We start from the raw sequence: 21,170 nt of genomic DNA, 5'->3' as shown, positions 1-21,170 counted from the left end.
ATGAGTGAATCCGTGTTGACTAATCAGATTATAGGGCGGTGTTATGTCAAAATTATATGCATTGGTACGTACGTATGCTAGATGTTTTTTTTTTTTTTTTATACAAAACGAGAGAATACGGCGGGTGATGTCACAAAGTCAGAAAATGGTCATTTCAGTTCAGCAGTTCATGATAACTGCAAATGATATTTAATTTTGTACAATATAAAACGCATTGTGTACGTTGCCCCCCTTCCCTGGTTTCTACTGATGACAAACATTGATGTGTTTGAAACTTTGTGTAAAGAGAAGCCAAACAATCTAAAAAAAATCACTGATGTACAAATATGACCAAATAATAAACAAGCTTGCATGGTAATAAAATCAAGGAAGAGTTAAATGTGATCTCAAGTGCACACACAATAAATATGAAATATAAAAGATGCCCTACAGTCCAGGAACAGCAACAACTCAGAAACTTACGGCGGGAATTGTCAAATTCCACCTCTGGCCCGAGCATTTCTGCATTACTACCTTGAAGAACGGGTCGGTTGGAATGGGCACCACCTCCATGCACCGTCCCGTGCCGATGTTTTGGATCGGCTGACCCTGCATAGGGAACAAGATTGACACACTTTTGAGTCCAAACTGTCAAATATGACATCACAAAAACAAAGTACACGTTACCTGTTTGAAATTCCACTTTGTCATCGTAATCTTTTGCACCGTTTCGCAATCAAGGAGCTGCACTTCAGTGTTTGGGAGAATGTCGGCTATGCAGCGGGTGTCTGTGAAGCTGTTGCCTAGCTGGCCCAGGAACAGCTGATTGATTGTGTTGTAGCGCACCAACTGTGGAACGAGTGCATAAGTTCTTTTGAAACAAATGACTCCCCTGAAAAATTGTGTTGTGATATGCTAGGCACCTGAGGACCCCAACCATGGCAACTGTACAGAATGACGGTGTGCCCCATCGGGTCACCCTGGTCCAAACACAGGTTAGTGGCGTTGAAGTTGTACATCTGAAATGAAGCCATCTTTCATCTCTGAGCCAAAATTGGCTGACGTGTCAACCCACAAAAAAGTCAAGATACCAAGCCAATATAGACACATGAAGTCGGCCATTTTGGTTCAATATCTTCTCTCCAGTGACACTTAAAAGACAGACTTGTTCTAGAGATTCTGTCCCACTGCAGTCATACTAGAACCACATATTTCAGACCCATTGACGTCACAAAATTGTGTTGGCCTCACCATGCCGTAGAGGAGAGTGTTTTGGTGCGTCCTCATTTCAGGGTAAACGTTGTCCAGGTACCACTTGAAGTTCTTACACTGCAGTCTCTTCCGGAGTTCCACCCTCGCTGTGACATTTCCATAGTCGATACCGTGACCCTGGACCAGATATCACATCAAGTTAGAATTAGTCGAGTATTTTAATTGGATGTGTGGGTGTTACCTCCATGGGAATGTTCCAGGCCATGTAGAAGTTGAGTTTGTATTCATCCATCCAAACCTCCGCCACGCGAAGACCGTTGCGCCGCATGATGACCGCTAGGGAATCTTTCAGGTAAGGTTTCTTCCTGCGTGTGATATGAGCCACGCGTGAGCACGGCAGCATCTCCATGCTACCGCCGCACGTCCACACCTGCAGAAAAGGCAGTCGAGCAAAATTTGACCAAAATGTTGCCTGACCACTTCTTGTGAACAATGATTATAATTGTGTGCTGCATTTTAGCTTATCTTGTTTTTGATGCTTGACAAGAAAGCACTGAGTGAATGTTGACTACTACGTTTCATTTGTGCTAGCCACTAGCTAGCTACACTGGCTCGTAAGTGTTTTACTTTTTCAGTTCACCTTGTTTGTGATGCTTGACAAGATGGTGAATGTAGACTACCAGATTTGCATTTGTGCTAGCCACTAGCTAGCTAGAACGGCTTGTTATGCTTTTAACATTTTCAATCCATCTTGTTTATGATGTTTGACAAGATGGCACACGGAGTGAGGATCTAAACTACTACATTAACATCCAGGACCAGCTGCTAACTAACTATCCAATGCTATATGATTGTCCCTGAAGTTTTTGGCTTGGGGCTGGGGAGTGAAACCATATGAGATACTAACCCTGATGCCCAGTTCCACGTTCTCTCCCCCATAGATTTCCATTCCAGGGTCAAACAGGCCCAGCTCACCAAAGTAAACCCGGTCTACCACGAAGGAGCAGCCAATCATAGAGGGACTTCTGTCAAGTGACCCCAAAAGACAGGTTTACAATGACTTTTTTTCTACGACATTTTAAATAGGAATACATTTTAGGTTCCACGTAGTAATCCGGCCCACCTGATGGGGACGGTGTCGTCATTCAGGGCCTTCCATGTTTTCGAAGGACTCATGTATTTACACCACAGCTGCCAGTCGTAGCCATGGGCCGGCTGCCCATAGGTCTTCAACCCAAAGGTATCGTGCTCGACGTTGTCGATAGCCGGCAAGATGATCCTGGTGCGGTCCTCCTTGATTCGGGTCAGAACCGGCTCCGCCCTGATTGGAGAGGAATCACATGGTTTGGTTAGCAACACACTTGGTTGAAACTAACTTGTAAACTAATTTGCCTCACCAGAAAGGAGTGAACTCCATGTGGGCATCAAAAAACCCTGTGACGTCGGCGGTGGCCGCGTTCCACCCCGCAATCCTGGCCCGTATAAGACCCTCCCTCTTTTTGTTCCTGATGATCTTAACCAGACCAGGGTAGCGCTTATTCACGTACTCCTCCAACGGTCCTTTCAGATCCTCTTCAACACAACAAAATAGAAATATCATCTTCTTGGGCAAGTTCAGCGCCCCCTGCTGGCACCAGATGTCACAGGCGCTGTGGATTCGCCAACTTAACTGATTTGTGAAGCAGAAGTGTCACATTTTTATGCAAATCAGATTTGATGTCATTTGTCCAGTGTGAATAAAGTACGTTTGAAAGATTCTGTTAGCGCCTGGAGCTGATGAAGTATAATCACAACCAAGGCGTGACAGTCATTAAAAACAAGGCAAACTTGTCCTTTTGTTTGCATATCAAAACATTACAAAGCTATGGGAACACTCACAAGCCCTAGTAAAGCTCAAGTTATGATGTCAAAATGTTTCTTTTGCTGATTGTCTCTTGATTTCAGACATATTGCTAGCGTGTTGGTTCATGATCACTATGCCTGTTTTGTAACCTGCTCTGTCCTGATCTAAGAAAAGGGTCTTAAAAGCTAGTCCATACCGTCATCGCTGCAGTCATCTACCAGGATGATTTCCTTGAGCAGGTGTGCCGGTGTGTGATTGACAGCTGAGTGGAGGGAGCGCAGGATGACGGACAGGGCCTCGTTGACGAAGATAAAGATAAGGGCGATCTGGGGGAGCTCTGTCGGGTAGGTGTACTCTTTGCATCTACACGCAAACACACACCTATTATCAGTAGCAGAAATTGATTTTTTTTTTCCTTTTCAGTGGCGGATGTGTACTCACTTGCTGGGTCTGAAGTCTGGTATAGTTCGATCCAGCGAGATCTTGTCGCTCATGATGGCATCATAGCCGTACTTGTCCTTCTGGATTTCCGATTGGATTTGGTCTTTAGGAGACAGCGTAAAGGGAACACCGTCTGCGCCTGGAGCATCGAAGCCCTCAACCAGACCCAGAGTTTTGGAAAGACCTGAACACAACACAACCCATGATGCAGACAAGTGAAAATCGGTAATTGTACTCAACAACATACATGTAAAATTCTACCTTGGCTTGTCTAAAACGACTGGGTTATAAATAACTCAAATTAGTTGGAATAGCTAAGTAAAGTTAAAAAAGGACTGAGCTTTGGTTTTATTGTCAGGATTGGTTGAGTCCTACCGCTCAGGTGTTTGAACACGATGTCCTCCAGGTAACGGAGCCGCTCCTTCAGACTGTCCAGGACGCTCTCACCGGTTCTCTCCGGCTCCATTGTCGTCGTCTCCCGTTCTTGTTCAGTCACCGGCTCTATCAGCGGTCTCTTCTCCATCAACCTAGTAACATCCGGAACCGGACGGCCATTGTGGGTCCATTTGGTATTGGACAGAAAGAAGAGTGCCACCAGTCCCAGCATGTTGAGCAAGAGTAAGAGCATCCATTTTCTTGACTTGAAACCCATGACGGTGGCGACGCGTGTGAAAGCAAACCAACTGGATGAGGTGTGTGTTGGTGAGTCGAGTCAAGTCACATTTTACACACCCAAGTCAAATTAGCAGAGAGGGTGTCTTTGAGAATGTCAGAAATGAGATGAAGCCACACCTCTTGCATGTATGCGTAATACAATTTTATACGTGTGTGTGTTAAGACCTCCTCTTGACCCCAAACAGACACCACCTTATCTGCAGGTATTAATCTGGATGGAAGTTGATTATCATTGCTCACCGGCAACAATTCTATTCATAATTAGCCAGAAACTGACGTTACACTTGACGTGTCACCTCACCAAACAGGAAGTTCCACTGAAGAGAAGAAACTAATTACTAAGCGCGAGTCCAAATGTCAATAACTCAGCTCCATATTTTGCTTTTTTTTTTTTTTACCTTACAATGAACTGATTTTTAAGTCTTGGGTCACCGGGAACTGTTGTAGGGAGATTTTGTGTTTGGATGTTTCAAACGTATGCTTTTTTGCACCTTGAATGGGACAACAAAACGATTTTTATTACAAATGTTTATTGACAGTCACCGTGAGTAAATAAATAAAAAGACAAAAAATGTAGGAATAGAAAAAAGTGCTTCACAAACATCCATCTATTAAAAAGTTTCCAAAAGGCCAAAGCTTCCAACGTTCTCAAAAGATCTGAGCTCCTCTTCTTCTTTTCTTTTTCACGTGAACGCGTCCAATCGCATCAGCCTCCTGGCACGGAGCTCCTCATCCGTTAAGCGGAAGCCATATGGAGGTGGGGCGGCAAACTGAGGCGAACCATCACCGTGGCGTGCTGAAAAACACATTAGCTAGGTCGTTAGCGTCAACAAAGTCTCGTGTTTGCTTTTATGCGACACGCTATTGAGTGTTTTAGCCTACTAGCTAATTAGTGTTTGGTATTTAAGCCCAAATTAGCATCTAGCGCTAATCGCTCTTGGTGAAAAATGGAAATGTTGGTACTGCCGTAACAGTAAGAATATATTGCTCTATAGCCACCTGTGCCATGAAGACTGTTCCTGATGGCCGCCGCCAGCTGCTCCTCCTCCGTCATTCCGCCCGTGTACCTTGACGCCCCATCATCCGCCGTGTGCTGATCGCTTCTGGAGCTTCTACCGCTGTAGCCTACACAGAGTGACAGGTATAGTGTTATAAAAATTCAAAAATCGATAACGTGGTGAGTGTTTTACCTGAGGACGTGAAGTGCGTTCTGGGCATGAAGGTGCGAGATGACATCAACCCTGATGAGATGAGCATGTATAGTATCCATCCATCCATCCATTATCTGATACTTAATTTATTCATTTATAGTGTTCCCATGCTCAAGCTCACCAGCACACATCTTCATCATCTTCTTCAATGGTCCGGCAGTGTAAAGGAGGCCCACCAGGATACCCGCAAGGTGACCAATCAGGGACGTCCTGGTGAGGAGGAGTAAGAAAGGTTAACGCTGCCCCCTGCTGGCGTTTTGACTCCATTGCAAACACAACTCACCCTGGTGCTGTGATGTGGATGAGGACCAGCTCCACCCAGCTGGCGTAGCGGTTGGACACAGGGAAGCCCATCACGTATGTCAAGCTGCCGGGATGGTAGTAGTTATTCAGGACTTTCAGTGAAAAAATCACCCCTAAAACAAATGTTCATAGAAAATATAAATATTATATATTATTTTTCATTCGTTCAATGGGTCAAAAACAGCAACAAATTGCTAATCTCTGCTAATATTTCAAGGTTACATGTGATGTAGTTGTGTATTACTGATTTAGTTTGTTCATTGTGGTAAATTCAGTCAATGATTCTCGTTTGTCTGTTTGTGTAGAAGTCCGACCTGAGAATCCAACAGCACAGGCGGCGCTGTACGACTGGTCATCAGTGAGATGGGTGAGCCCCGCCTCCAGCGCCAGGTAGAGCGCGCCGGTGAGCAGCGAGAAGACAGCCAGCACGTACGCGAACCAAACGGCGCCCAGACGACGCTCCAGGCGGATGCCCTTCATGACGAACGACACCATGTTGAAGTAGAGGTGCATGTCGTCGGCGTGGTGGAAAGGAGACAGAAGGAGGCGGCGCCACTCGCCCGACCAATACGCCTGATGGACGCTCACGCATGCCTATGGAGAGGGTGAGCCAAAACGTTTGTCACATTTTCAGTATTGCTAACTTTCTGGAAATGTGCTGCATTCAAGTCAATCTAAATTTGAATCGGATAAACATGCGTCGAGTACCTTCATCAGTGGAGCCGCAGGGAACAGGAAAAGGTAGGCGTTGAGGCCCAGCACGGCCAGGGTGACAGGGGGGATGTTGTCTAAGCCCACCTGGTAGAGCTGCGAGAACAGCAGCAGAAGGCCGAGATGCGAGCTTCTGTGGCGGCCCCGCATCTTCTAAAGTAGCGACTCTATCTGCTTCGGAGCATCAATACAAAATGCCAGCTGTCATACGTCATCATCAGCTACACGTGACTGATGCAATGCAAATGTAATAGCGTTACAAAAACAAGTCATATTCAAGTAAATGTTACGGCTACGTTCTTTAGATTATTCACGATGTGCTTAAAGTTTTGGCTTGTTCCACTTTTATGACGGATGTTTAAACTTTCTATTTCCTCACGCTTTTCCGCCACAAGTTCCGAGCTGCAGTGACAGCGTGGAAATGAACACTGCGTTTCATCACCGTGTAATGACACTGATATTAATGCTTAGTAACGCTTGTTTTCAATGGACGGATCGTTATAATGTATTCAATTTGTATTTACGTTTACATGACAAGTTATTAAGCAGGGCGTGTACAGACGAAAGAAACACAACAAATGTAAGGCTACATGTCCCTGGCGCAGTACGCAAAACTGACCTACTTTCGTTTCTGTGTTGTTTCTTCGTTTCTTGCTAATGCTAATGAGAAGTGTCCAAACTGACGCTGCTTCCAAACTTGTGACGACAAATACAGGAAGTGCGCGTCGTAATTTTTTTTTTTTTTAAACAATCTTTCATTAAACGTCTCAAATAATCAGAAAACTGACAAATATATAATACACAGTCGATACTAGGGTGATTTTAAATAAAAACGTTAAACAAAGCGCAAAAAGCAATAATATTGAAATGTTTGTTCATTGTTGGGTGTGTGTGGGGGCGGGGCCAGTTGAGTGAGGAGTGACGTCAGCAAAGAGGGGACGCACCAGGTTGGATTCCAGTTAAAAATGTAAGAAAATAGGTTTTGAATGATTACATTTAGTTTTGTGTAAATTAAAGTTTACTACAATTATTAAATTCGCATGGGGAACGAAACTCAACAGTACATTAATTTTAGAGTGACTTCAGAGTCAATAAATAAATAAACACTTGAGCTTTCCAGCATTTGTTTCAGGGGACACTTCACAAAATAAACACTCAACACATGTGTCGAATTTAAAAAGATAAGGTTTGTCAGGAAATCACCTATGTTTAATTTTCAGAGAAATTTCCCTTGCTTTATTTGTAAAAAAAATATTTGTATGGAAGACCAGATTATTTCTCAGTGTAAACTGAAAAAACAGACCAGTAAGCAATCTTTTTGATTAAAATTTATTATGAAAGACTGCCATTTGCTGAGGTAAGCCTAAAAATATCTGCGTCATAAATGTGATATTCTGCCACTTCCTACTTGGTCATATGTGACATTAACAGCGAAGAACCACATTGCTGAGGTTGCCTCTGGTGCCGTCACTAAGTGAACCAAGTGTCAAATATGTGGTATGGTTTTTCCCAGGGGCCTTTGCTGCTCTGACATGACTCGAACTTTAGTGATACAATTTAAGAAGAACTGAAAATAAAAAAACAGGAAGTATCTATTTTCAAGCTTCATCCTTATTTTTAGCATCTGTTATGGTGATGCTGATGCTAGCGCTAACAGTGCAAGAGTCATCTAGGCTGGTCTACCAAATATTTGAAATGATGAAAGTAGGTCATCTCCAGTTGTCTCAGCAAGGTCAATGATTGAAATGCAACAGCTTTTCAGCTGTTTTGTTACATATTGTTGCTTTAATTTGGTCCATGCATCAAATTTAGCAAATATTTTTGTTGCTTTTTTTGCATGCTTTTTGCCTTCATTTCAGATACTATAACGTATATTTAATTTTTGAGTACGATGAATTGCTTTATGTATTTATGGATCAAATGTAGGGCAGTGCAGTGTGATGGAAGTGTTTCCTCCTGTGTTATTTATGACCGCCGAACACTTCCTGTTTCCTTATAAGGAAACCGGACTTTTCCTGCATCCTTATAAGGATGTTCATGTGGGCGCGTGTCCTAATATATACATCTCAGGTTCCTCCTCCGATCCACTCCGACGTGGACATCCATCAAATGGTGAGTGGACCTGCGCATAAATTTCATACTAACGATGTCAAATATAATTTATGAACTTATGTCATTTGAGAAAAAATGGTGTGTGAATGGTGAAGGGCTGAATTGACATGCAATTAATACTTTAATTATGTCTTACATTTAAAATTTTACTCTCAAAATGTAGGAATTTGGAAACGTGATAAATGGATATCCGAAATGAGCAGAATATTTTGAGGCTGGCATGATTTGAATTGGAAAAAATTTAATAGTATAAAATGAAGGATGAGTAAAAAAAATTGTTTTTTTAATTGAGGACTTTTACCATAAATATGGATTAGGAATTTGGTGAAACTTTACTGACACTAGATTGCTTTGCTGTGGCGTATTTCAGATCCTGGGATGTGTGTGTCCAGGTGTCTGCGCTGCGTAGGCGTGGCTCTGGTTGCCTTGGCGACCGTGTGCGCTGTGGCCAACGTCCTGCTGCTGCTGCCTGAGCTGAAGGTCCACTTCCTGTTGGAAGGTCACGTGACCAGAGAGGCCTCCTGGGCCACGGGACTGTGGAGCTCCGGACTCTTGGTGAGACCACACGCCAGGCTGGTCATTATCATGTTGCTGCCGTGTGACTTGCTTGTGATGTTTTGGCTCCTCTGAGGTTCTTGTGGCTCTTGTCAAACCACCTGGAGAACATATTGTTGCTTTAATTTTCAGGTTGTGCTTGGTGCTCGAGCTTTTTTGCAGAGCAGCCACACAGCGGGATGCTGTGCCTTCAGGACACAGGTAACAAACACTGCAGTGTGTAATGGAAATAGTAGCAGTAGTAATGGTAATTGTTGTTTTGTGTGTGTGTGTGTTGCATGCAGATGTTGCGTCAGGCCTTGTACTCGTGTGCATGTCTGCTGTCTTCTGCTTTCTGTTGTCTGGTTAGCTTCACAGGGCTGGTCCAAGGTCCTCATTGTCTCTACAACACTACAAGTGGACCAGCCTGGGGTGTGCCACTTCAACCCACCGCTGACAGGTGACAAACACACACACACACACGCACTCACACACACTCACACACACACAATTTACGATTGCATTACTACAGGGATGCCGGATACCTATACAACAGAAGTCTGTGGTCAGGGGTATGTTTGGAGCCCAAGAGTGTGGTCCAGTGGAATGTAATTCTCTTTAGCATACTAGGGGGCGCTAGTGGGCTGCAGGCCCTCCTCTGCGCCGCCAACGTCATCAATACCTTGCTGGGTGTCGTCTTGGGACGCGGTGTGGGTAACAATAAGGTATGTATGAATTATTCAAATTAATTATTAATTGAAAAATAAGAAATAATAATTTGTAAAAATACAAAAAAAAACTTGTTTATTAGCTATTTTGTTTCTAATTTTTAACTCAACTATGTCATATTAAATTTAACATTTGAATATTATACGTTTGCGTGTTTCAGGTGGGCCCCGTTTCAGTGTGACATGGCGGTAATGACATCAGGTGAACGCCACTATTTTTTAATTAACTGCACTTTACAACCAATTAAGCTGAACTCCGAGCACACAACTTGAAGAAAATAAGCTAATCGACATCTAATAGATTTGTTCTGTTTCAATTTATCATTAATTCACGTTGAATTCATAAGAAAATGTAAGTATAGTGACATGATTGCAGGTTATTTTGGTCCTCGTTTCCTGCCCACAGAATTATTTATTAGTAGTAGTAATTGTTGATTAAACCTGTTTATTTTTAACTGCCAATTCAATGATCATTATTTAAATGGTGTTAACAAGCTTCACTGATTCAACTGTTTATTTATTTTTAATGTCAATGTAGCTGTTTATAACATATTACAAATGTATTAGCGTAAATTAAATACAACCGTTTTTTAATACTATTCTCGTTTACACTTAAGTGACTGGCAATACAGTATTCTACCTCCAGGTGGTGCTGTTTCCTCTGTAAAACCTCAAGAAGCAATAGTAATGAATGTACTTCAAATTAATGTTCTCATATTTTGTACGTTTATTTTTTTCTGTCAACCAGTTGATTCATTGTGGTCAATTGTTCCAAACTCTTGCCTGAAGTACAAAATAAAATACCATAAAGTGCAACTAGAATCCTTTCAAAGTGAAAGTTTTTTTTTTTTTTATTTCAAAACATTTACACAGACGGAAAATCTGAACCACACAAATGTATTATGTATAAAATATGTGCATTATGTGCGTGCGTGCGCGCATGTGAGTGTGGCTGCAAACAAGCCCACATTCACAGACGCACATACACAAACGGCCTTGAGTAAGTCTGTGACTTAACATCATACGTTGACAGTTCGAAGAATGTGTGCCCATGTGCGTTTGACCGAAACCAGGAAATGAAACCTGTAAAAATGAAGGAAAAGAAAATAGTGCTCAGATTGTTTGTCAAGCATAATGAATACTTTTAAATCATCAAGTTCTGATGGTCCACTTCCTGTGTGCTTTGAGGTTCTTGCTGGTTTGGGAGCGAGTCTTTTGGGAGGTGCAGTTGATGCTGAGGTGTTTGGAATAACTCAACACATTTGGAGGTGGATGGATGTGGGATTTAGACGTGCTTGTTTTGTAGTCCAGCTCCCTGCTGGCAGGTGGCCGGGGTGAGGTACATCACAGTTGTACCCCTTGTACATTTGCTTTTTCAATGCAGCACCTCCCTGTCGGCCGATCCGGGGCGGGCAGGGTAGATGTGGAGCTGTGGTAGGTCGATGCCGTCGTTGTGCAACTCTTCCTGCTTTTGGAGGCCGTGAAGTTTGGCCACCAAATCGGCGATGAACACCTGCCAAGACCACACAATGCAGTAATATCATTAGCCCATCTATGATGTTTTGCATTCTGTGTTAGCATTAAGCTAACACATTTTTATGAGACAAAGCTATGTGATTTGGTTTATCTTATCTTTTTTCACAACGCCCTTTTTTTTTTTTTTTGCTCACAACACAACGCAAAAATATTTACCGCGTGAAGTCACAAAACTAAAAGAACTTGAAGGTATGCTAATCTGGTGCATCAAAATGATTACAAGTTATGAAATGGAATGTTTTGTTTACCTCAGTGTTGTTGTTGCACGAGTGAAGAATCTCCTGGAATGAACACACACACGTAAGGACACAACACGTTATAATTCTGATTCTGGACACTTCATTCAGTAAGGACGAGTCATAAGAAGTAAATAAGAAGTAAAATAGCGCCACCTGCAGTCGGTGCGTCCTCTCAGCGTCAGTCTTCAGGTCGAGAAGATCGTCGATGTTTACCTCTTCAGGCATGTCCTCCTCCTAATCATCATCAACACAAACAGCTTAATGTGCTAAAAATGCAAAATGTTTTAATTGCACTTCCTGTGTGTGCCTATAGGGGGAGACAAATTCAACAGACGGGAGATGTAAGAAGGCGACAGCAGGTATTTTTCATGCTTTCATATGCGCGCACTGAAAAAAAGTGCTGGAGTATAGCCTACTTACAAACGCATCTGAATCCAGATGGTTTTATTTCGTGCAACCATTTGCCAAAGTACAATTGAGTAAAATCAACTTTTTTTTCCAGTGCATGTGTGCAACGTGTTTACTTTTCTCTCACACACGTACACACACACATTGAGTGTGGCTGTGTGGGTTTGTTTGCCATTCCTTTGCCTCATTCCTGTTTCCTGTCTGATCTGTCCGTGTATGGTCAATTGCCAGATGTGTGCGTGTGTGTTTATATTGATTAAGGATGAGTTATGGACTCACCAACTGTGATATTATTATTGTAACAAAAACCCTAACCAAAATCATCAGGGTGTGTGTTTATGAGTGGGTCCTAAGCTCCGCCCCCTGTTGTTTATCAGCTGCATACATCAGTGTGATGTCATCACGTCCAAGTAATGAAGTGTGTGTGTGTGTTCAGATTATTGTTCATTGACTGATTTGTGGTGTCAGCAAGTGTCGCTATACACACAGGCTCACTAATCTGCGTGTTGGTCCATAATAGAAGCTCTATTTGACCTCGTTAGGTTAATGCTGACTTCTTTGTGTGTGCTAGTGTGAGTTGTGTATACAACGTGTATGTGCGTGCGCATGTGTGTGTATTTATGTTGTGGGGGTCGGGGAAAGTACAAACTTAGAAAAAACACGACCAGCTGCAACAAAGACAAAAACATGCACCCACATTCGTGGACACATTTTTGCTCTTGCAATACTAGTCCTAGTACACGCACACACACACGCACACACACACACACACAAAACAGACAGATGTCAAGCTAATAAATCAATAGCACTAATAGCTGTTAGCATCTGTCTTCTTTGTCCTCTTCACCTTAATTTGCATGTCAGAGGCTTCCCCAATTGTTTCATTGATTGATGACTAATAGGTCAAATATTCTCATCATCACTGACATCACCAATGGAACGTCATCGAATAAAGTTTTAGTGTGTTATCATTTATTATATGAAGCATCATGACTTTGTGGACTAATAGTCATAACATTCTCAGCAGTATGCGTGTGTGTGTGTGTGTGTGTGCGTTTGTGGACCCAGATGGGACGTCTGACAGGAAATGAAGCAAACGGACAGATGTAATTATCTATTTATCACTGGACACATGGACACACACACACACATTCAGTCCACATGCACACACAGAGTAACTGGCTAATATCAGGGGACAAATAATTGTCTTCCTCCTTACCTTCATCTATTATGCATTGAGTGTGAGTGTGTGTGTGTGTGTGTGTGTGTGAGATGAACAAAGACGACCGTTTGGACGCCTAAAGCCTCATGTATCTTCACATTTTCTGACACTTTAATAACCCTACTCTCCATAACGGTTCAGGTTCTTGAATGAAACACACTCGGGAGCGTTTGATAAAACATGGACTCCATAAACAAATAAATAAAAGGAAAACAGTTGGTGATTTAAGTAGACTACAAATGACTCCTTTATTTTTTATTAAGCCCTCAAACTCGACTTCTAAAGGCATATCAAAAACTGCTCATTACATAATGTTTTATTTGAAGCACTATAGTAACCAAGTTGTATTATCAATAGAAATCGAGTATTAACTATTGTAGAAGTTGGACGGTTAATACTTGTGTTAGGAGTAAAAGTAGTGTGTTAGTAGTAGTCGCAGTAATGTAGTTCATCTGATGGATCCATCCCCAGAAACTTAATACGGAACGATAAAAACACTCGAGCTGACCACGGGTGGCACTCTCACGTCAACAGACCAAAATATTCTCCGTGTGATGTCAAAAAGTACTACAAGGATATCTGCACAACACACACACACACACACACACACGCCTGCAGCTGCGTCTGCGCTGTCAGTTCCAATTTGCATCCACGCTGAACACTGCAAACACTCTTGCAATCCTCCGTGTGACCTTTAACCATGTTTCTACTGTGCACACATCCTTGTCATCTCTAATCATTACTTTTACTTTAACAGTCTATTTATTTTCATATAGTGACATTCATAAGATAAATTCATCTCCACAGTGAACATCACTGTTTTTAAGGGCATCTTCACAATAATATTAAAGAATTTTATAGAAGTTTGTAGTACTGCAGTAGTACTCATTGTAGTATTAATAGTGTAGTAAGTCTCTGTGCCGCTGTTTTGGTCAGCAACTGTGGTCCAGTACTCACACGGCCCCTGTAGAGCTCGTCCAGGCCGCAGTCGATCCACTTCTCCACGTCCAGCCTCCTCTGGAGCTCCTTGCGGTTGTACTTGACGGTGACTCGGGCCTGGCGCCGCTGCAGGCTGTGGCCGCCCGGTTCACGCCCGCCGCCGCTGCTGCCGCGGGCTCGGTTGGGTGACTGCTGGTTGCACACCTTGTTGACCCGCCGCCCGACCCGGTTCGCCGCCATCGGGAATGCGCAATTACTGAGAGGATGACTTAAAGACAGTACTGGTTATCTAAAAACGATAAGAGTAACTAGAGAAACTAACACATTGAGTGTTATTTTTTTCCTTCAGATGTTAAAAAAAAAAGAGAATTAAAATACAGAGAAATAATTGCAAGCAATGATGCGCGTTGGCCAAGGTGCGTACACACACGCACAGGACTGGTGAAGCGCAGCGGCAGGGTGGGGAACCACGCGGTGGCTTACGTTGCGTTCAAATGCTGTGGGAACCTGGGCAATTAGCGATATTCTCTTTGACTTTTGATGCTCCCAGTAATGCGATTTTCTTGTTTCACTTCGAACAAAACAATATTCACGCAAAACGCTATTGCATGAAAAAACGTTATAGTCATCCGATTTTGAAGTGCCGCTATCAATTGGGTTTAGCGTCACATTGTCTACTGTACTAGTGGACATTAAACACAACATCACCTCATACTCTTTAGGTCCTAGCGCCGGTACAGTTCAATGAAGTTTGTGAATAATTCATAAAAGAGCAACAACAGCGCCACCTGCGGGTTCAGTTTAGTACACGCATGAGTGTCGGTTAATAATTACGTCACTGATTATATTTGTCAATAAATGTCTGCAAGGGAGGCAAAAAAAACAACATATTTTTTATTTCAAATGTCTTAATCTATCAACAAATATCAATTTACAATTCACTTAAACGTCAAATGTGTTATTAAATAGAAAAAAATAAAAATGGTAGCAATGTTGCTGGAAAACGTCACCGTTTCTGTGGGCGTTCCCAAAGCTGACTCACCTGTAAGGCAGGTTGAATTTGCTGCGCCATCAAAAAGCAGGAAGTGAATCTGCTCTCTCGCGAACTTGTTTTTCGTCTCCCATCGAGTGATTCCTTTTTAATTTAAACATAAAATAGGAAGCTCGAAATGACGCGTGCGTGCCTAAGACATGTTTTGAATTTTCTCAGCATAGGCCTGGTTCTTTCTTGCGGCTGGAAGCCTTTACCAGACGATGTTTGGCAAGTCCCGTCCTTCGAAGCCGGAGCTCATCAGGTGGCCGAGTTCGATATCCCCGACCCGGAGGCCTGCCGGCAGAGATGTTGCTCGAACGCCCTTTGCTCCGTGGCTCTTCTGGGCTACCCGGCGGACACCACGGCCAAGTGCATCCTGATGGGGTGCATGGGCGGGTGTCAGCTGCTGCCCAGCTCTCAGTTTGAGGTGGTCGGAGTGAAGCAGCCGCCGATTGCCGTGCCACTTGATGGGAACTCGCCACCTGTCAGAAGGCTTGCCGAGGCATCGGAGCCCTCCAAAAATACCACAAGTAAGAACTATTTGAATTTCTCATTAAGTTCTGAGCAGTGGTAGGAAGTAAAGAAGTACAAATACTTTGAAGTACTAATACTTATTTACTATTTTAGATTTGTACAGGCTTCTCATAAAGGTGTTCATTGTGCCAATTTATCAAAACAGATTATTGACAGTATATATTTGTATATATTTGCATATTATTCCTGCCATTTAAATTTAGATGTGATATTCCACTATATTTATTCTGAAATGCTTCAAAAAGAAGTCGTCGTCGTTGAGTAATGGCTTTTAATTTTTAAATGAGTGATCGTTTAAAAGTGTTGTGTTGTGTGTGTTTTACTTGTTGCTGTGTTTTCATGTTTTCAAGTAATTCTATTAATTGTTCAACTGACTCAGCAGGAAGTAATCCTACATAAACACAAACACACCCTTAATCTTATCCGTTTCGAGTTATTTCTGTTTGTCCTTGCACAATTCTCTGGGAACATATTTGTCATTCTCGACAATGCGTGAGTTTGTCTTACCGGTCGGTCCAGTTCCTTCCAGCTTGCCCGACGACACCTGTAAACAGAAACAAAGCCAATCCGAGCGCAAATGAAAGGACTGAGGTCAGATGTCACCTTTGAGGAAATGTTTGTGTGAACAGAACATTTTATTTTGTGGATTCTTCTTTCAGTTGCCTGTCACCAGCCCATGAAAGTGGGCTCGTGTCGCGCTGCCTTCCCCCAATTCTACTACGACATCGTCAACCAGACGTGCCGCAGCTTTACGTATGGCGGCTGCGAAGCCAACGGCAACAACTTCGACAGCCTCGAGGACTGCGAGGCCACTTGTAATGGAGTCACAGGTGATTTGCCAGAGTACTTTTGTTATAAAAGTCAACAGTTCATGGCGTTGTTTTAAAAAGCTAAACTACTTCTCTCCTCAGGATCCGTTCTTCCCGACGAGTCGGCAGCGACGACATCTGACGATTCGGCGAAATCAGTTCGAATGGCTCAGATCCCTTCTCTAAGTAAATATTTACAACCATACAAAATGCGGGTTAGCAACTTGACGACAATGCCGTGTTAGCGTGTCGCTAGCTAAAGTAGTAGCCCAGTGAAGGCTGAACATAGCAACAGTGCTAGGCTAGCAAGCTTCAAGATAGCTTAGCCTACCAGAGTCAGTACGAGGATTAGATTGCACTACAGTTCAGTACCAGGTTTAGTATATATATCAGTATTTGGACCAGTACCAGGAGCCGTACTCAGTATTTTGTCTTTGCAGATGCCCTGACGTACGAAGATGATGATGTCGAAGATAAAGGTAAGGTGTGAGTGACCGGTCGCCTCAATACTGAAAGACAGCAGTGACACAGTTGTCTCTCTCTCCTGTAGTGATCTCTGCTGAAGAATATTCTGGTATGTTACCCTTTTTTTTTTTTTTCCCCTCTCTCTCAAAGTTAAACATTACTCAGCGGTGACATTTAGTGGCCATCGTTGACAAGGCTGACTAACTTTCTGTGGCCTAATCAGAGCGTTGCGAGGCGGAGCCGATGGTGGGTCCGTGCAGAGCTGCATTCCGCCACTGGTACTACGACAGCCAGCAACGCCAGTGCAAGGCTTTCCTTTACGGAGGCTGCAAAGGCAACCAGAACAACTACAAGAGCCAAAAGAGCTGCTTGGATGCGTGCCACGGTAACTGCAATACTAGTTCCGAAACCTACAAAGGGATTTAGAATTGCGTACAAGGGTTAGCATCTGTACAGTATGAGTGTTATTGTATTGAATAATGACATTGTGTGTTCTGCAGTGAGTGTTGTCCCCGCCCCCAAGAAGCTTTTGTCACCTGACTCATCCTCAGGTACTCCCTGACTTCTTTCAACTTTGACCTCTTGTCTGATGACCTTGAACAAGTACTGACTTGGAACGGTACTGTTTTTAATTTTTTAGATGTCGAAGAGGAATGCTTGTCGTCTCCCGACTCGGGTCCTTGCCGCGCCGCCTTCCCCAAGTTCTACTACGACCCGTCCACCGACAGCTGTCAATCATTTATCTACGGAGGTTGCCGTGGCAATAAAAACCGCTACAGCAGCGCTGAGGAGTGTCAGACCCGATGCAGTGGCGCCGCAGATGGTAACCACACATTTTTATTTTCACTCTATTTAGTACCAAGGTGGATACTCGCCAGGATGGGGACTAAAATCAGCCCTAGTTTTCTTCTCTTATGAGGTGTCCTCTTCTCCCATTGTTGTTCCTTCAGGTTTCTTGGCAGGTCGTGAAAAATCACGCAGTCGCTGGACCGCAGGTAGGTTCTCACAATCCTACACACACCAGCAGCATCTTCTTCCTTTATGCTAAGGTGGAAGGTTCACTTGCAGTTAGCATGTAAACACATATTAATTATATTAAATAATATTGATCTTATGTTTTTCCTTCCCCTCTGTGTTGTCCAGCCTTTTTTGTTCTCTTGACTCTGGCGGCCATTTGCACTTTGCTGGTGTCCGCCCTGGTGGTGACCGTGCTGAGACGTCTGCGCGTGAGCCGCAGAGCCTCTATCGTCAGGTAGGTGGCGCCATTGCGCCAGATATGACTCCGCGATGCCTTATCCCAAACAATGCCACTATAAACTGATTTGTGACTTTTTTTTTTTGCTTGCTTTGTGTATTCAGTGACAAGGAGGAACTGCTTCCAGATGTGCGTTCATCTTTCGAGTCTCTGAACGTCCCGACCTTGCCAACCATTCGCAAAGCCTGAAACGTTTGCGGTAATCACTTTATTAGGTACATCCTAATGCAAACTACATATTGAAATTTAAAATTAAACATGAATTGTTTGTATTGGATTGTATTAGGTGATGTAGCTAATAAATTGAGTTTGAGGTGATTGTCTACTTCCTACTTCCAGCACAAAGGTTAATTGTCGGATTATTTTTTTTGTCATTTATTTTTCAAACGTTGATTAGTATGTGTACCACTTGTGGGCTTTTAATGTTATTGCTATTGAGCAGTAAGCTGCCTTAGTCACCTTAGATTCCAAATATTTAATCATTCTTATCGCAACCTTTAATTGAATACTTTGGGCATGGATTTGTCATTTGTATGGGACAACTTGTCAAAGTTTTAGTTGCATATTTTTATTTAATCACATTTTTAAAGGTCAAATTACACAATTTTGTCAGATTTTCAGGCTGAGTGTAAAATTTCAATTTTCTGTTCATGAAATCATCAATAAACTTAACTATGATTTCGACCAATTGTTTTCCATTTGTCTTGCCAATTAAAACATTGAAAGAAATGATGTGGGGAAAAAAAAACACAAATGCAAAGCCAAAATTAAGGTTTTGCACAAAGACCGGGGTTTTAAGTGAGCATTTCAAACAGCTGTGCTTTGTGTAACAAATATGGAAAAAAGTTTCAAAGTGAAGTGCAGTCAACAACGTGAATGCTCTTGCTCTTCTCCTCTTCTGCCAATTCGACTTCCCTTTTTGTTGGCTCGTCTGCCGCGTTGTCATGGCAACCGTTGTCAGAAGTGGCGGGTGCGATGGGTATGGCATTAAAGGTGATGAAGCCAACAAAGATGACCACCAGGGACACCACGTACAAACCTGAGAACTGCAGCAAGCAGGCTTAGCTCTTCAGAGTAGGGTTTAAAACAAAGCTTCATGTTTCAAAGCAGGATTTCAAGAGACCATTAAGTCCAGACTCACGTTGTAGTGGAAGATGAAGATTCCGCAGAAGATGCTGAAGACGTCAGCAGTCAGCATGGAGAGGTTGATGGCGGCGGCGTTGCTGTCCTCTATGATGACGGGCATCAGGCTGTACAAGGTGAACATGCAACATGCAAAGGCCCCAAACAGCACAGCTGACCACAACAAAAATGAAGATTTATTGGAAGGAAAAAAAAAAGAAAAAGAAAACCATGTGTGACACTGACCCACTTGCCAGCTCCACTGGATGACGGAAGCGTGATGAAACTCCAGGGCCATCCTAAACAACACAGACCAAAGACTTGTAAACATATGGAACTTGCAGAACTAGACAGGTTTTTTCTGGAAACAACGCTCTTCATCACTGGTTGATCAGCTCTATTAGGTTGGCTAAAGTGGCAACATTTAAAAAAAAAAAAATACATAAGTACATCACAGATGTATACTTACATGTGTATAATCTTACATTTGCACGCCGCTTATGACGGAACCAAAGAGCCCAAGCATCCCCAGGAACTCGAGACGGCTTCGGTTCTTGACGGCGTACTCCTGCCATACGTTGGACAGGCCGTAGAGGGCAGCACTGAGCAGCACCAGGCCGTCACCCAGTAGAATGTTGGAGGCTGATGGCAAACAGTGTTTTGTGTAAACCGACTTTTACTGATGCAAAAAAAAAATTTTTTTCACAGTACTTTTTAGTGTCTCAAATTAGGGTTAGTGGTTCAAACTAGGGTTATGATTTCAAAGTAGGGTTGACAAAAAAAAAAAAAAAATTCATTTACTGGAGCCCTGGTCTCGACCCGCCAATAGGTCCGCCCCCACCATGGCGCCGACGCCCAGCAAACAGATGCAGACGGACACATAGTGGACGGGACGGTAGCGCGTTTTCAGGAACCACCAGGACAGGATCATCACCACCGGGATCACAAAGCAGTCCAAAAGCTTCCAAAAGATTATGAACGATTATTTTAAACATATGCATGACTATGCCAATGCAATGATTTGGTAAGATGTGATTGGTCGGTGCGGGTTTGTGTCACCTGTATGCTGGTGAGTGTTGTGTATTGGTAGGCTTTGACCACGCTGTAGTTTGCCTCCACGTCCACTAGGCCCAGCAGAAAGTACTGAAGCCAGCGTTTACGACTCATCTGGAACACACTCCTCGGACCTCGCCATTGAAAAAAGGGGACAAGACAACTGTTTCTTCCTATTGGGTGTGAACGCATCATTTGGAATCAGATGGTGTTGCATTCAGTGTATCACCTCTCATGCAGAACAGCGCCGGTGTGTAGGCGAGGCAGAGGAGTGCATAGTGGATGGCACTCTGAAGCATAGGCGCGTCCACCTGGTAGGCGGAGCTTAAATACTGAGACGACACGGCCGTACCGCATACCAGCACCGCCAGTACCTGACCCAGCACCAGGTTGCGAAGCAAACGCCTGCCGCCAGAAAAAGCTCACAGGTCAGACGTCACGTGGTGGCGCTTCCCGGCGGACTCACCACGTCAACGCCTGCCCGATGCTGGCCTGCGTGCATGAGTCGAAGCATCCCGTTCGAGCGTCCAGAGACATCTTGGAAGATTCCGCTAGCTGCCAGGAACTAATGACGACTTTTTGTGTCTTCAAGCGATGAATGATTAACTACGGGTGGGCAAAAGTCACATGTTACATACTTATACGAGTGTCTAGAATGACATGACACAGCTACTGTTGACATAAATGAGCCAGTGACAACTAGTGTGGAGAAATTATTGCAGGTGAATGACTTTAACCCTTAGATGCATAAACATTTTTAGATTCCAGGTTTTCTCCAACTTTCTCCAAATCTGACATTTGGTTAA

General features: G+C 43.3%; 6 protein-coding genes and 1 long non-coding RNA gene across 9 annotated transcripts; 3 read left to right on the top strand and 4 right to left on the bottom strand.

Annotated features, from left to right (window-relative positions):
- Window positions 1-152: 152 nt before the first annotated feature.
- LOC119132801 (polypeptide N-acetylgalactosaminyltransferase 17-like) lies at window positions 153-4,292 on the bottom strand. The gene is made up of 11 exons (XM_037268286.1): window positions 3,851-4,292; window positions 3,476-3,659; window positions 3,231-3,397; window positions 2,589-2,763; window positions 2,315-2,512; window positions 2,099-2,216; window positions 1,433-1,621; window positions 1,231-1,368; window positions 903-998; window positions 667-828; window positions 153-588 (listed from the first exon to the last, which is right to left on the bottom strand). The coding sequence occupies exons 1-11, from the start codon at window positions 4,125-4,127 to the stop codon at window positions 451-453; spliced, it is 1,842 nt and encodes a 613-aa protein (XP_037124181.1). The 5' UTR covers window positions 4,128-4,292; the 3' UTR covers window positions 153-450.
- A 355-nt stretch (window positions 4,293-4,647) lies between these two features.
- Window positions 4,648-7,097, bottom strand: rhbdd1 (rhomboid domain containing 1). Of its 3 annotated transcripts, none has more exons than XM_037268292.1 (8): window positions 6,999-7,097; window positions 6,373-6,549; window positions 5,979-6,258; window positions 5,645-5,777; window positions 5,483-5,571; window positions 5,341-5,391; window positions 5,150-5,275; window positions 4,648-4,946 (listed from the first exon to the last, which is right to left on the bottom strand). In XM_037268292.1, exons 2-8 carry the CDS (start codon window positions 6,523-6,525, stop codon window positions 4,834-4,836), a joined length of 945 nt encoding a protein of 314 aa, XP_037124187.1. In that variant the 5' UTR covers window positions 6,526-6,549; window positions 6,999-7,097; the 3' UTR covers window positions 4,648-4,833. The 3 variants fall into 3 exon arrangements, with proteins under 3 accessions (XP_037124187.1, XP_037124189.1, XP_037124188.1); XM_037268294.1 differs by having other exon boundaries at window positions 6,373-6,546; window positions 6,999-7,094; XM_037268293.1 differs by having other exon boundaries at window positions 6,995-7,070.
- On the top strand, window positions 4,883-5,650 carry LOC119132810. The gene is made up of 3 exons (XR_005099943.1): window positions 4,883-4,966; window positions 5,146-5,291; window positions 5,462-5,650. It is a non-coding gene; the product is annotated as an uncharacterized LOC119132810 (long non-coding RNA).
- On the top strand, window positions 6,188-10,571 carry LOC119132808 (transmembrane 4 L6 family member 5-like). The gene is made up of 7 exons (XM_037268298.1): window positions 6,188-6,269; window positions 8,376-8,487; window positions 8,858-9,042; window positions 9,175-9,243; window positions 9,327-9,481; window positions 9,554-9,746; window positions 9,911-10,571. Exons 1-7 carry the CDS (start codon window positions 6,255-6,257, stop codon window positions 9,929-9,931), a joined length of 750 nt encoding a protein of 249 aa, XP_037124193.1. The 5' UTR covers window positions 6,188-6,254; the 3' UTR covers window positions 9,932-10,571.
- ppp1r14ab (protein phosphatase 1, regulatory (inhibitor) subunit 14Ab) lies at window positions 10,453-14,696 on the bottom strand. The gene is made up of 4 exons (XM_037268299.1): window positions 14,112-14,696; window positions 11,678-11,758; window positions 11,534-11,566; window positions 10,453-11,262 (listed from the first exon to the last, which is right to left on the bottom strand). The coding sequence occupies exons 1-4, from the start codon at window positions 14,331-14,333 to the stop codon at window positions 11,125-11,127; spliced, it is 474 nt and encodes a 157-aa protein (XP_037124194.1). The 5' UTR covers window positions 14,334-14,696; the 3' UTR covers window positions 10,453-11,124.
- Window positions 14,697-15,147: 451 nt separating this feature from the next.
- On the top strand, window positions 15,148-18,873 carry spint2 (serine peptidase inhibitor, Kunitz type, 2). Its single transcript, XM_037268290.1, has 11 exons — window positions 15,148-15,656; window positions 16,320-16,490; window positions 16,572-16,655; window positions 16,910-16,948; window positions 17,020-17,043; window positions 17,158-17,319; window positions 17,435-17,485; window positions 17,575-17,757; window positions 17,885-17,929; window positions 18,078-18,186; window positions 18,294-18,873. The coding sequence occupies exons 1-11, from the start codon at window positions 15,263-15,265 to the stop codon at window positions 18,376-18,378; spliced, it is 1,347 nt and encodes a 448-aa protein (XP_037124185.1). The 5' UTR covers window positions 15,148-15,262; the 3' UTR covers window positions 18,379-18,873.
- LOC119132804 (solute carrier family 35 member F2-like) lies at window positions 18,612-20,931 on the bottom strand. Its single transcript, XM_037268291.1, has 8 exons — window positions 20,831-20,931; window positions 20,594-20,769; window positions 20,371-20,498; window positions 20,113-20,272; window positions 19,797-19,953; window positions 19,558-19,610; window positions 19,331-19,485; window positions 18,612-19,235 (listed from the first exon to the last, which is right to left on the bottom strand). Exons 1-8 carry the CDS (start codon window positions 20,899-20,901, stop codon window positions 19,038-19,040), a joined length of 1,098 nt encoding a protein of 365 aa, XP_037124186.1. The 5' UTR covers window positions 20,902-20,931; the 3' UTR covers window positions 18,612-19,037.
- Between the last annotated feature and the right edge of the window lie 239 nt (window positions 20,932-21,170).

The sequence above is a fragment of the Syngnathus acus genome, chromosome 13, assembly GCF_901709675.1.
Source record: "Syngnathus acus chromosome 13, fSynAcu1.2, whole genome shotgun sequence".
NCBI lineage: Eukaryota > Metazoa > Chordata > Actinopteri > Syngnathiformes > Syngnathidae > Syngnathus > Syngnathus acus.
The sequence above is the reverse complement of the archived record's forward strand: the minus strand, read 5'-3'. Positions and strand labels throughout refer to the sequence as shown.

Excerpts from the sequence above, each read along its gene's own strand:
- LOC119132801 (XM_037268286.1), bottom strand. The coding sequence starts at position 4,127 with ATGGGTTTCAAGTCAAGAAAATGGATGCTCTTACTCTTGCTCAACATG. Across the intron at positions 999-1,230 it reads ACACTCTCCTCTACGGCATG|ATGTACAACTTCAACGCCAC; the intron begins GTGAGGCCAACA and ends GCTTCATTTCAG. Across the intron at positions 589-666 it reads CAAAGTGGAATTTCAAACAG|GGTCAGCCGATCCAAAACAT; the intron begins GTAACGTGTACT and ends TTCCCTATGCAG.
- LOC119132808 (XM_037268298.1), top strand. Across the intron at positions 9,043-9,174 it reads TGTGGAGCTCCGGACTCTTG|GTTGTGCTTGGTGCTCGAGC; the intron begins GTGAGACCACAC and ends TTTAATTTTCAG. Across the intron at positions 9,244-9,326 it reads GCTGTGCCTTCAGGACACAG|ATGTTGCGTCAGGCCTTGTA; the intron begins GTAACAAACACT and ends TGTTGCATGCAG.
- spint2 (XM_037268290.1), top strand. The coding sequence starts at position 15,263 with ATGACGCGTGCGTGCCTAAGACATGTTTTGAATTTTCTCAGCATAGGC. Across the intron at positions 17,758-17,884 it reads ATGCAGTGGCGCCGCAGATG|GTTTCTTGGCAGGTCGTGAA; the intron begins GTAACCACACAT and ends TTGTTCCTTCAG. Across the intron at positions 17,930-18,077 it reads ACGCAGTCGCTGGACCGCAG|CCTTTTTTGTTCTCTTGACT; the intron begins GTAGGTTCTCAC and ends TGTGTTGTCCAG.
- ppp1r14ab (XM_037268299.1), bottom strand. The coding sequence starts at position 14,333 with ATGGCGGCGAACCGGGTCGGGCGGCGGGTCAACAAGGTGTGCAACCAG. Across the intron at positions 11,567-11,677 it reads AGAGGACGCACCGACTGCAG|GAGATTCTTCACTCGTGCAA; the intron begins GTGGCGCTATTT and ends TGTTCATTCCAG. Across the intron at positions 11,263-11,533 it reads CGTGCAACAACAACACTGAG|GTGTTCATCGCCGATTTGGT; the intron begins GTAAACAAAACA and ends TGGTCTTGGCAG.
- rhbdd1 (XM_037268292.1), bottom strand. The coding sequence starts at position 6,525 with ATGCGGGGCCGCCACAGAAGCTCGCATCTCGGCCTTCTGCTGCTGTTC. Across the intron at positions 5,778-5,978 it reads CTGTGCTGTTGGATTCTCAG|GGGTGATTTTTTCACTGAAA; the intron begins GTCGGACTTCTA and ends CATTTGTTTTAG. Across the intron at positions 5,572-5,644 it reads ATCCACATCACAGCACCAGG|GACGTCCCTGATTGGTCACC; the intron begins GTGAGTTGTGTT and ends CCTCCTCACCAG.
- LOC119132804 (XM_037268291.1), bottom strand. The coding sequence starts at position 20,901 with ATGTCTCTGGACGCTCGAACGGGATGCTTCGACTCATGCACGCAGGCC. Across the intron at positions 19,954-20,112 it reads GGGTCGAGACCAGGGCTCCA|CCTCCAACATTCTACTGGGT; the intron begins GTAAATGAATTT and ends GTTTGCCATCAG. Across the intron at positions 19,486-19,557 it reads CCAGTGGAGCTGGCAAGTGG|CTGTGCTGTTTGGGGCCTTT; the intron begins GTCAGTGTCACA and ends TGTTGTGGTCAG.